The sequence below is a fragment of the Microchirus variegatus genome, assembly GCF_963457635.1.
Source record: "Microchirus variegatus genome assembly, chromosome: 3".
NCBI lineage: Eukaryota > Metazoa > Chordata > Actinopteri > Pleuronectiformes > Soleidae > Microchirus > Microchirus variegatus.
In genome coordinates, this window is record NC_139804.1 from 24,144,290 (window position 1) to 24,157,940 (window position 13,651).

The window sequence follows — 13,651 nt, forward strand, 5'->3', positions numbered from 1 at the left end:
CTGTGGTAAAATGTATCACTCAAAATTTAAAATTAGATGAATCGAGTGCAAATTATAGCTACAGGTAAATGTGATATTATGATAGTTTTCAGTTCAGAGGTGTGTCTGAACGCAGACTGGGATGTTAATTCATCAGGTAGACATGACATTTCCAGCCTAATCTTATTGATCCGGCTTGTGTTTCACTCTGTTCTGACATCACTGCCTGTTCAACTTTCCCTCACCTCTTCCCATCGTTTCCCCCCTCAGATAGACATTTAAAGAAAAAAAAATTCAGATTATATAGAGCACCTCTCTGTAAAACAAGAGACTCTTTGTCTGAAAAAAAAAAAGACCCCAAACCCGTCACCTTCTCTGAGCTCAGTCACTGTGGTTAAAGCAGACTGCATGAGCTGTAGGATCAGGTAACTTCACTGTTGGCAAACTCCCTGTCTAGATAGATACCGAGATAATAATATTTTCATTACTGGCATGAGTAATACTCGTACTGATCGCAGGCGGACAGAGATGTGAATCAACAGGTTCACGGTGTGAAGTAGAGTTCTCCTCCCCGAGGCAGCAGTAAGCAGATACTGTTTGTTGATGTGATAAATAACCACCACCTTTTGACAGCTCTACCAATAAATCTGGCCCTGCTCATGTGCTCAAAAGTTTAGCAGTGAATTCGGTCACCAAAATGTATATAACCAAGGGACTGTACAGAAATTAGAATATAAACAACAAAATCAATTGAAATTAAGCCACATAATCCAAATAAGATTGTTTTCCCTGTGTACCCTTAAAGTGTCTTTGAGCGGAATGCACTGTTTCGTGTCATAGCTTCATTTTGGTCATCAAATTACGATTGTGGGGCAAATTTTGGCTGTTTGAAAAGCAGAACAGACTTGCATCTATATTGTATTTGGGTCTGTAGTACAAAACCTGAGCTATAAGGTCAGTAAAGGACAGCAAACCCTGAACACAAGCATGTTGTTATTGCTTTGATTGTTGTCAGTCTGCTCTCATCAAGTATCTATAGCTGCCTGTATATAAATAATCATTTAAAATAGAGGAGCTGTGCTTTTAAAACCATTCTGCCGTTTGTCATGAAAAATATCATTCAAATTCAACAGGCCGCTGTAAAGTCAGTCATTTTGACCTGTTGTGTAAAAAGCACAGGTGTTAGTGATCACATTAACAGTTCCTGCAAGTCAGGACAGAGCGGCTGTGACACAGCATGCACCCTGAAACGGAGGAAGCTAAATGGAACTCGGCCATCATTCGCTTCACTATTTATTATACCAGTGATTTTCCTGTCAAAGTGGCTGCTGTGCAAAGGGACTAACTAAGATAACTCTATTTATCCGTGAGTTACTTTATATCACATCAACCTATACGACAAAAAATATACGGCATACAATTATCAGGGAGCATTCAAGAGTTCCTGTAATAAATAGTTAAATTGTGTAAGATGAAAGATGCTGAAGTTGCATGTTGCAGCGGAAGTGTGTTGCAGAAACTGTAGCATTAAACTAACACTTTTTTTCATCAAAATGGCGGCCTCTGAATAGTTGACCCGGCTCCATGATTAAAGGTGCCATAAGTAAGAATGTGGCCAAAAACAGTTACTACATTCAAATTCAAAATACCGAGGTCTTTTGTCTCGTTTTCTGACGTAACTGGCAACCCGTGGTTGCTCGGCAGCTGAGACTCTACTGACTGCGATGATTGGTAGACAGCGGTAGGTGGCGCCACATGCCAAAACATGATTTCAAAACAAAAACACGATTTGCAGTCTGCAAAATATTTTTTTTAATGCAATTATTTTGTCTGTACTGTCGTTGTTTGTGAGTTCAGTTTGTTTTATGAACATTATTCCTGAGTCTCTGTGACATATTAGGAGGATTTTATGGCCAGTTGCTTTAGATTTATTACATAATGCACCTTTAAATTAAAAAGTCTTATTCTGGGGTAAGCATTAGGTGATTGTATACATAAATTAAGTACACACTGGACCTGGAAAACATTAACAATGCTTTTTAAAGCCTCCCATCACGTCTTAATATATTATAAATAAACTTGTTTCCTTTTTGACTATGTGATTTAATGTTTTGGTTGTAGAGTCGTATCTGCTCCACACCTGGGTAACTTCAAAACTGTTGTCGGTTTGCTCCAGCGTCAGTCAGCTCTGTCACTGTGGGCTCGTTTTACAGGCTCACTGTGCCACAGTTTAAGATTTAAGAAGTCTCTTGGCTGAATTAGGTGTGCTTCATAAAGATGTACTACAGCTCTGGAAATCGATCCCTCACACTTGCCACAGTCAACAGCACACAGGCTGCCATTATCTGCAGCAAGTGCCTTCCACAGGTAGATCTGCCACCCTTTGAAATAAGGTGGGTGGGTTGTACACCCTCCGGCGTCTGTCTGTCTCTTGCCAGAAAGCCAATCTCTTAATGTCTCATTCCTGCTGTTAAGACAGAATGGCCTACATCCACGTATCTATCTATCTCCCTCTTACTCTCTCGCTCTCTCTTACACACACACACTTTCTCCTTGTTCTTGTTGTGTTAAAGGGGAAAACAATGGCTTTCTTGTTTGGGTCCATGGTATCACCTTGGCTGCTCTCTCTACAATCTCTTTTCCTGTGACAACTTCTGTAACAGAAGGTGCTTAGGTTGTTGGTATACAGTCACTGAGCACTTTATTAGGAATGCCTGTTCACCTGTGTACTCACAAGATAAGATTATCAATTCAGCCACATATAATGTGACAGCAGTGTAAATCCACAAAATAATGCAGGTTCAATTCAGGAGTTAATGTTAAATACCAGAGACATGCCACCACTGTGATTCTGTTTTTGGTTTTTTTATGATCACAACTCAGTAAATCAATGTCTTCCTTTTCCACAGATCTTATCTTCACCATCAAATTCCTTTTAGTGGGGAAATGAGGAACACACATCAATTAAAAGTAGGGTTCTTGCTCTCAAATAAATTAAAAGCACATGATGCCAAAAAATGTTTTTTTTTTACAAAATGTTAATCGAGGCTAAACAACTGTGTAATAATGATAACAATAAGAAAAATAGTTTATCTATCACTGCTTGCTGTTTCCTGGGTGTCTGTGATAATGACGATGCATAAGGACACATAACAAGCATCAACGTTAATCCGAGTTGAGTATTAACTACTTTTTAAATCATGTTTTGCTTTATATAAAAAAAAATGAGAGGACTGCATTTGGATCACAAAATATCATGCAAAAAATATCAATAATCTATTATCAGTCTCATTAAAATTCATATGACTGCTCTTGCTGTCACTTGTATAAGAGAAAGTTCTTAAAGTATACGTGAGTCGAAAAGAAAGGGAAAAGAGGCATGCAGAAAAATGGAAATTAAATTAATTGATAGATATAAGTGTTAAAAGACAAAATGTCAATAATCTTCATACAAGTGCATCAAACTCCTTTCTTTTGGATCACACTCTTAGAAATAAAAGTGCTAAGTAGAACCATATAAGGTTCTTCGGCTTGTCCTCATAGGAGAACCCTTTTTGGTTCCAGGTGGAACCTTTATAAAAGTAACCCTAATGTTACCAAGAACCCTTTTAAAACCCTTCATTCAGGAAAGGGGTTTTAAAGGGTTCTCTGGATCAAAATGGTTCTTACTGGAACCATTAGTGTTACCAAGAACCCTTGAAAAACAAATGGTTCCAGGTAGAACCTCAGCCCTTGTAGGAGAACCCTTTTGGAACCCTTATTTCTAAGAGTGCACCACACATACTTTATGGACCTCATGTCTTTCTTCTCTTAGTTTCTTTTTTCAATTTCAAAATATTTTGTACCCAATTCTATCCAATCCTTCGTAGATTTTATATTTTTTGTAAGCACTGATGGTGCACTCTATCTACTCACAGTTAATTGAATCGCCTCCTTCATCAACAAAATACACATTAAATATAACAAACGTTAAAAAATAACAACACAGTATTAATTGTACTTTCTTACTTCCCACCATAGCGAGTCTCAAGTAGTAGAATATAATATGGAGGCCCAATTAAATTATTTGTTCTTTCTTCATCCTAATCTTCTTTACATATACTTTAGACACTGATAGTGAAATTTGAGCATTATGATTTAATTTATTATTATTTATATATATATATATATACAGGTGTCTCATGAATTAATTCCCAGAAGAGATGAGACACCTTTTTCTACTTCCTCTTTTCCTTCATTGGTAGGAATGTTTCACCACGAGCTCTTCCTTGTTCAAAGTTATCGAACGACTCATTTCTAAAACATTTATTTATTGAGATATGTTCATCGAGCAAACAAAGAACAATACAACCAAGCACAAATGACTCTTCATCATATTAACCCGGATATTATTCCCCCATGTTGAAGCGGGTACTTGCTGAACCGGAAGTAGTCTCATCCACGCTTGAAACGTTGCCGATACGAAAGAAGTGAGCCAGTGAAGACGAGCGCCACACCATCTGAGAGAACTGTTTCGATAAACCAGCAGCCATGTAAGTGTTCATAAAGCATTCTGTTTTTGTCTGAGTGTCACGTTCAGACCGACCGGCTCTACTTTGAGTAACTTACAGCGTTCTGTAGCTACTGTGCTAACCCGGTTAGCATTAGAGAGAGTCAGCTATGCTAGCGAAGGCGATTAGCTCCAGCTGATAAAACCTTTATGCTTTTCTGGTGTAATGTTGTGTGATTATAGCCATTGCGGTGTTACTGTGTCAGTGCAAACGCACATTTAAAGGTTTATTTATGATTGTGAAACTGTTGTGATTATAAGTATAATAGTTACGAGTCAGAAAGCACACAATGGTATTGCTACACGCTAGTTGGCAAGACGCTTCCATCAAGCTCCGTGTGGTCAATAAATGTTACTCTTTTATTTAAATGTGTTACATTTTTGCAGCCTGTAACATATACTGAGGTTTTAAATGATGTTAGTAGTAGTAGTAGTTTTTTTTTTTTTTTTTTTTAAACCTTTCCATAACAGTGGGGCTGCAACGATTAATTGGTTGTGAATCGATTACTAAATAATCGTCAAATATTTTAATAATCGATGAATTGGTGGTTGCTAATCGATTACTAAATAATCGTCAACTATTGTGATAATCAATTAATTGGTGTCAGTGTTTTTAAAGTAATTAAAAACAAGCTTTCTGATATCTTAGCTTGTTAACTATGACTATTTTCTGGTTTGTTTGTTCAATGTTTCAAAACTCATTAAAACAAGACATTTGAGACATTTTACAGTACTTGTTTTTGTTTTTTTAATTATCAACAGATTAATCGATTATGAAAATAATTGCGACTTGCAGCTCTACTTAAAAGGCCAGACAGACAAAGCCCACTTTTTATGTAATACCTAATTAGTGACACAGAAATGGACACTCCTCTCAGATAAAGACAAATATTACATTTTGATTTCACACCAATTTATTTTCACATTTTTTTGTGTGTGTGTTGAACATTAGGAGTTTGTTAACAAAACCCAAGTCGGAGATGACTCCAGAAGAGCTCCAGAAACGAGAGGAGGAGGAGTTCAACACTGGCCCCTTGTCGGTTCTCACCCAGTCAGTCAAAAACAACACTCAGGTGCTCATCAACTGTCGCAACAACAAGAAGCTGCTCGGGAGAGTCAAGGCTTTTGACAGGTACAGAACATCTCTGCGGGTTCAAAGTTTGTTTTTATACTACACTACATAAATATGAGTTTATGAAGGCCATTACAAGCTTTGTTGTTGAGCTTGCTTGTTTATGCTTTTATTTATCTCAAATTCTGTGGGAATTAAGAATGAAATAGTTAAATGAGATAAACTTGATGTAACAGACCCTTTGGTATTTTCAACATGATAGCAGGACAAACACAGTCCTTACAGTGACATTAATTAGGGTTCCACTCCAGGTGCAAAAGAAGAAGGGTCCTGCTATCTAGGGGAGGTCAAACTCAAATCTTTTTATCATTATTTATGTATTACTCTTATATTTAGAAATAATAATACAACCCTGTTTTAACCTTGCTAATACAAAATATTTAATGATGGTCTACGACTATGGCACAGTTTTTTTACGTGTGTATGTTTACACTCTGTTCCTGTTAATATTCTGCTTAAATGGTTTCTGGTCAGTTAGACGTCCTCAGTGAGCTCACTTTTTTGGGTGTAATAAGTCTGTTGCCTGTACTGATGAATAACTTAACATTAGACCATGTATTAGTCAAGATAAAGTAGTATAATAAGTTGAGCAAAGCAAAAAAAAAAACACAGGTAGAGGAAATCTAAAGCTTAATCACCTAAAGTAAAATCGTGGTACCCCGGTACATATCAGCGCTGCACATCAAGCACCAGCAGGTTGTGAATTTCTTCCACTGCAGTCGACTGTGAAACAAAAAGCATTGCTTGGCCCAGTTTTATCGTGGACATTACCACATTGCAGGAGTAGCAGCCTGGATATGATCGAACGCAGTCTCCCACTGCCACTGGCTGTGGCCACTGTTCTATTTAGCCCAAAGGTCCGACGTAATGCCCGTGAGGCCTGTGTTTAATACTGATTTACCAAGTTCCCGTCATGCTGTTTATGCTGGTGAGGGGGGTAACAGACGCTGGTGCCTCTACACACGCAGCAGAGCTGCCTGCTGACCAGGCAGACCTATTTTGATGTGGGATTTGTTTGTAAAAATCCAATTATTTTTTGTTATTTCAGATGTATAACAATTTCAGTTGCACTTTTAATAAGAGATGATAAATGGTGTTGTCCAGTGTTTGTTTTTTGTGTGTTTTGTTAATGAAGATAATCATATCCATAAATACATTTTATTTGGTCATGAATAATTTGTCTTTAACTCATTTTGTTTCAAAATATTTGTGAGAAAATCGTGAATAATAAATCATGAATCCAATCGTGAGTTGTATATCGTTACATCCCTAGTGAAAATAACCCACTCATCGTTAAAACACTCTTTCACTCATCTTTTTGCATCATGTGCATCAGTCCTTGTAAGACATGCTTTTTCTCTATAAGGTTGGTTTTATATGTTAATGTTAATGTTTTGCATCCTTGTTGCCACTGCAGGCATTGCAACATGGTCCTGGAGAATGTGAAGGAAATGTGGACGGAAGCTCCCAAGAGTGGGAAGGGAAAGAAGAAGTCCAAGCCCGTCAATAAGGACCGCTACATTTCCAAAATGTTCCTCAGGGGCGACTCCGTCATTGTCGTACTGAGAAATCCTCTGATCACTGGAAAATGAACTGCTCGTCGACGCCTTGCTTTTTCTTTTTACCCCTCTGTGAAGGCAGTGGACTGTCGTAAATGTTAAGTTTTGTTTTGTTTTGACTTTTCTCATTCACTGCATTTATTGTTGAGATAGAAATACTGTGTCAACAGAATAATGTTTCTACTATTTTGAAAGTGGAATAAGCATATTGTTGCTGATTTTGCTTTGTCTTCAATAGGCGTCTGTCTTTTTTATTTTGATAATAAAAATGATGAATGGATTCAAGAGTTGTGTGGGTCTTCCTTTGAGTTTAGCTTCAAAGTTTCCCCTGTTATTAAAACATGCAAAAGCACTGGAAAAGTACAAATCTTCGCCATGGTTGCTTAGTTTCCCTCAGTGTTGAACACTGATTTTAAAAGAAATGCACAGATCAAATAAAAAAAAATTTGGATGAACCCGTATCCTCAGATTCCTCCTCTCATGTCTGCTAACGGATGTAAACAACACAGTAGACAAAAGTGTTTCAACGTTGATATTTTTCTCGTTTTATTCATTCAATTCCCACTATGTATAATTGAATACCTCCGCAAGAAAGTTTTTCTCAGTTTTTCCTGCATGCCGGAGGTGTTTGTGATCTCCCCTTCCCACCCTCCCTCCCCCTCACTGTCACCCTTTCACTCTCCCCTGACAGCATCTAATGTGTCGGGCTTGATTTCAGTCATCAGCGCTCAATATGTGACAAACTGCCGTTTAAAGGCCCACTGCATTATTGATGAGACCAGATGTGCTGACTATCACTTCACACCCTCATCTCTCTCTCTCTTTTTTTCAGACTGTTCCTCTCTGCTGCTCGTCCCCCTCCTGACCACTTTGTTAATTGTCTTAATAGCTTGACAGCTATAGTGTCGCCTTACTCCTCCTCCTCCAACAGTTGGCACCTAACCTCTGTGCTTTGGTGATCTCAGATTTAGCGGTTTCGTCTACAGGATTTTACTTTTGTTTGTTTAAAAAACACACAAAAAAAACGTATTTTAACATTTTTGTGTCAGTGTTTGTATCTGGTTTTATTTGTCTGCCTCAATTTTGGTTTCCAATCTGTGTGCAGTAGCTTTTAAGGAGCGTGAACCCTCCTTCACGCAACATCAATTTGTTGTTCCAACATATTTTTGTACATTTGATGTTTCGAACTAGTGCTGCAGCTAACAACTGTTTTCATAATTGTACAGTCAGGACCATTGACGGAATTCTCTTCTTTTTGGCTCTATTCACCACTACAATGGATTTTAAATGAAACGAACAAGATGTGCTTTACACTGCACACTTTCAGCTTTGAGGGTATTTACATCCAAATCAGGTGAACAGTGTAGGAATTACAATACTATCTTGTGCCTCACACTTTTTAGCAGACCAAAAGTAATGGAACAATTGACTGAAAGGCTATTTCATGGAGGTGTGGGCTATTCCTTCATTATGTCATTTTCAATTAAGCAGGTAAAAGTTCTGGAGTTGATTCTATATTTGTATTTGGAATCGGTTGTTGTTAATTCTCAATGTGAGATCCAAGGATTGTATGGAGTACTTGTTTGGTCCAGAAAATATTAGAAGCTGTTGATCAGTGTTTACCAAACCTGGAAGTGATGATGTTCTCAAATGTCTTGTTTTGTCCACAAACCAAAATGATTCAGTTTTAGAGCTGAAACGATTATTTTCGTAAACGATTAATCTGTCTATTATTTTCTCCATGAATCGATGAATCGGTTGGTCCATAAAATGTCAGAAAATGTTTAAAAAAACGTTGATCAGTGTTCGTCAAACCTGGAAATGAGGATGTTCTTGAATGTCTTGTCTTGTCCACAAACCAAAATGATTAATTTTAATGATTTCTTTGTGTATGTGGAGCGAAGAAACAAAGAAAAAAAAAAATTTAGTTATCGATTAATAATCGATTCATCGAATAATCGTTTCAGCTCTATTCCGTTTTAATGATTTCTTTGTGACATGGAGCAAAGGAACCACAAAGTATTCACAGTTTGAGCAGTTTAGTTTATTAGTAATTGTTGCAGTCCTAACACATCCAAACCTGAGGCCAGTGCAGCACCTGTGGAGTGTGTATGTGTGTGTCATGAAGAACTTGCTGATTTACAGCGTGCTGCGTCAGATAGAAGAAGAGAGCAAGAGTCAGGATGAGCTGTGAATTTGAAGTACAGCGATACTGACGTCGTGACCTCTCTGAATGTAATGTTACCCTTTTGTTTTCCCGCTTTAGGCGATTCTTGACTCCTACTAAAAGTGTGAGTGGGATTGTGTTTCAGAGGCTGAAAAATCTAACAAGTTTTTTCAGACGTAAGCTGCTGAAGGCAAGAGGAAACAGAACAGCTGTTTTAAGCCCAGTGTCTTTCAACTTTAAACCTTTAAAACACTTTAAAGTAACCTTTTGTATTTTATTTGAACTTTCCCCCAAAACAAATCTGGAAAAAAATGCTATTTTCATATGGTACTTGATGATACATGATCTGAGGTGTACCATCTACTGTCTTTGGGTGTAACAAGTTAAAGTAATATTTAAATGCAGATTTTACTATTTAGACTATAGTTTTTAACATATTGTGTCTAAATCTATCACATTAACAGACAACACAGTACTGCGCAAGCAGCTGAGGCAGTTTATCAGTGCAGTTTTTAGGAATTTATACTTGACACTTCGAGATTCACGTTTTATTTGTCATATGTATCGTTACACATATAACCCATAAAGTAATATAAGGTGAAAAACAGAAATATACACAGTATATTAAGAAACTACATTGAATACTCTAGTATGTACACTTTAAGTATGAAAGGATATATGATTTGAGAGGGGATTCTGAGAATAAATGTGATTTAACATTTCTAGAACGTGCCCATGTTTTAGTGGCCCTTTTGCACATGAGCACAGTATGAGTGAAATGTCGTAAAATGCGTAAAAAAGTAGTCAGAACTTTCTGGTTATTGATAACATATTCATCACTGATCATCTTATGGTTAGTTAGTCAGTAGTCAATGACACTTCAGCAATTAATAAATGATTAGTTAGTGACAGTTCATTGACATAAAGACCAAGCTGTTGTCGGGGATGTTGTGACCAAAATAAATCACAGGTTGATACTTTGCACTTGTCTCAGCTGCAGCAGCATCCTGGGACAGAGTGCTGGTGGCTCTACTTTGAGATGCAGGAGATAAAAACAACTTTGTTGGGTATCATCGTGCACTTCTCTCATGTTACTTCAGACACACTTGAAGAAGAAGAAGAACCTTCTCCCTCCTGATTTTAGGTTGTGTGTGGGGGGGTGGGACGGGATCCATGAGCACAGGAAGGCAGATGTTTTATTCAGTAGGAAAGCGATAAGCGGGGGGAAGTGTGATTATGATAGCGATCGGTCATGCATCGATACTCATCCCATCCGAGCAACGCGACACCCTGCAGCGCATCGATCGGTGCCAGGGAACCGGAGACTCCGCCGCAGTTTGTTTTCAAGCAGAGCCGCGATCTGAGGGTGTGAGAGAGGGTGTGAGGGCCGGAGCAGGTGAGAGGAGAGAATCTGCTCCGTAAACACACAAACACCTCCGTTAAGTGTCTTTAAAGTGCAATGACACGTTCACTGACTGTCAAAACAACATGACAGGTGAACAGAGCCGTTGCTGCGTTCAGTGACCCGGTGACAAACCAGCACTGATGTCGCGGAAAAGACTCATGACACGCCGTTTTAAAACGCTTTATAATATTGATATTGTGCAATGTATATTGCTGTTGTGCAGTCAAGTGAGTTTTGTTTTATTTATCCTGTGTTTTGTCTACATTTTGTCTTTTTCAAATTCATATTCTCGTTATATTTTGATGCTACCTTTGCGTTGCTGTGCCAATATGATTTCTCCTGTAGGTAATCAATAAATATACATCTTATCTATATCTTATATGTATTCAAATTTATCACAAAAAGAACACCGATATATAAACTCCAATTATCTCCAAAAATATGCTTCATATCCACACGTCATGACAGTTATTTTTGATTTGATTATAAATATTCCCTTTGTGAACTATATTCAAATAATCCATAATCCCAGTTTGAAATACAATATATATATTATAATATATGTATATATTTCCCCTGTTAATTAAACAAATATTTAAATGTACATGTATCTATTCTTAAGTAACTTTTTTTTTTAAATTTTAAATTTAGATAGATACTTTTATATATATATATATATATATATATATATATATATATATATATATATATATATATATATATATATACATATATATATATATATATTTATATATATTTATATATATACTATATCTATGAAAAAAAGTATCCTTATATCCTGAACTTTATCGGTTAAGTAGAATATACTGACTGGACTGCTGCTTTTTATTTACCGATTTCCATTTGCTTAGCTCACACTACAAGCTGAACCCTATACTACATGTTTTGGCATGTATACTTATATATAAATACATATATAAATTGACACAAATAATTAATTTGACTATTCTTTATTAATTTATTTATTTTTGTCATGAATCCAATTTGTAAAAAACACATTATTTGTACTTTATTATAGAACAGGACTTTATCAGTTAAAATCATATGCATTTTGTGGCAGTTGGTATGTTGCATTACTGGCCCCTACAATGTGTATGTATGTATTCTAGACATTTCATGGCTCCATTGGATTAAATATGTCACATTCATTGTGTCAGCCGCCGGTGAAGCACACTATACATATATACCCTTTTAAGTGTTTTTACCTCAAACAAACACAGTTTTGGACAACTATTCATCTAATGATAGCTGTTTCTGATATTCTCTCTTCTCGCCTCTTAGATCTACTTAAAAATTCAATAGCTATGTAAGATTTATCGACATGTTGTGAGTATTTTCGTGGGAGACTCCAAGAGAAGTGTCAACACACAAATTAAAAAAAAAAAAAAAAATCCGTAAAATACTCGTGACACAACACGGAACAATAGAGAAACATGACACAAGTTTTCCAGGTCACTACACGATACGTTTGTACTGCTGTACTGCCATCTTGTGGACCATACATGTAATGCACCAAGTTTCCCAGGAGACACCATGTGGTAGTTTTCACTGACAAACCAACAATGTTTTGGTCATTAACATATCATACAATCTAAGTATATTTTCTAGAGCAGGGGTCACCAACCTTTTTGAGACAGAGAGCTACCTTAAGCGTAAAAAATAATATGGAGGGCTACCATATAATATTTTTTTGTTTGTTTACCATTTAAATGATTAATATTATGCATTCAACTGCATACACATTAATTCCAGTGCTTACTCCTAACGATTACCAAGTTTTATAAACAATATCAAAGATATTTTACTGAGCGATCATACGGATACATGCAAGTGAGTTGAAGAGAAGTGTGCCCGCGGGCACCGTATTGGCTGCCTGTGGGCTACCAGGTGCCCGCGGGCACCACGTTGGTGACCCCTGTTCTAGAGTATATAGTATGTCATGTCATGCCCTTTGACCTCTGAATTAGTGACCATGCATCTCCACATGTTACCCTCCTCTACATCCATTCCTGCCATGTTAAATAGGAAATATAGTTTTGTAGAAGCCAAAGTGACACTGTTTTTCTCAGGTTTAAAGGTGCCATATGTAAGAATGTGGGCAAAAACAGTTACTACATTCAAATTCAAAATTTCGAGATCTTTTAGGTTTCGTTTTCTGACATAACTGGCAACCCGTGGTTGCTCGGTAGCTGAGACTCTACTGACTGCAATGATTGGTAGACGGCGGTAGGTGGCGCCACATTTCAAATTTCAAGATTTCAAAACATAAACATGATTTGCAGTCTGCAAAATATATTTTTTAATGCACATATTTTGGCTGTACTGTTGTTGTTGATGAGTTCAGTATGTTATATGAACATTATTCTATATGAACATTATTATTAACATTATAGGCTTTCAGACAATGCCGCTTCAACAAGTCCTGGGCTGAAATTCAATAGATGTGTCTACACACAGGGATAGAGAGAGATTTACCAAGCACTTCCACTCTCTCAGAATCTTGCTGCTCAGTGCTTCTTTGTGCACATGTCCTCGTTTTCCTGTTTTTCTGTTTCTTCATCTCACACTCACGCTCACGCTCACACTCACAATCTCTCATGTAGTTTCGACCTTTGACAGGCAGCTCTGAACACCTGCTGTATCACTCTCTCCTCCACGTCCCACGGAGGCCTCCTTGCTCCGCGACAGCGCTGACCGACTGACGTCAATCTGTGGGAATTAAGCTGTGGTACAGGAGGAGGAGGAGGAGGAGGAGAGCAGGAGAAACCTAAAATTACTGCATGCCTGTTTCCACTTCTTTACAGCTTCTGGGAACAGCAGTGACTTTTTGAGAATGGGC

At 37.4% G+C, this 13,651-nt stretch overlaps 1 protein-coding gene across 1 annotated transcript; it reads left to right on the forward strand.

Moving 5' to 3' along the window:
- The first annotated feature begins 4,395 nt into the window (after positions 1-4,395).
- On the forward strand, positions 4,396-7,453 carry snrpd2 (small nuclear ribonucleoprotein D2 polypeptide). Its single transcript, XM_083886682.1, has 3 exons — positions 4,396-4,511; positions 5,481-5,660; positions 7,078-7,453. Coding segments are annotated over exons 1-3 (357 nt in total). The 5' UTR covers positions 4,396-4,509; the 3' UTR covers positions 7,253-7,453.
- The last annotated feature ends 6,198 nt before the right edge of the window (positions 7,454-13,651 follow it).

Excerpts from the sequence above, each read along its gene's own strand:
- snrpd2 (XM_083886682.1), top strand. Across the intron at positions 5,661-7,077 it reads AGAGTCAAGGCTTTTGACAG|GCATTGCAACATGGTCCTGG; the intron begins GTACAGAACATC and ends TTGCCACTGCAG.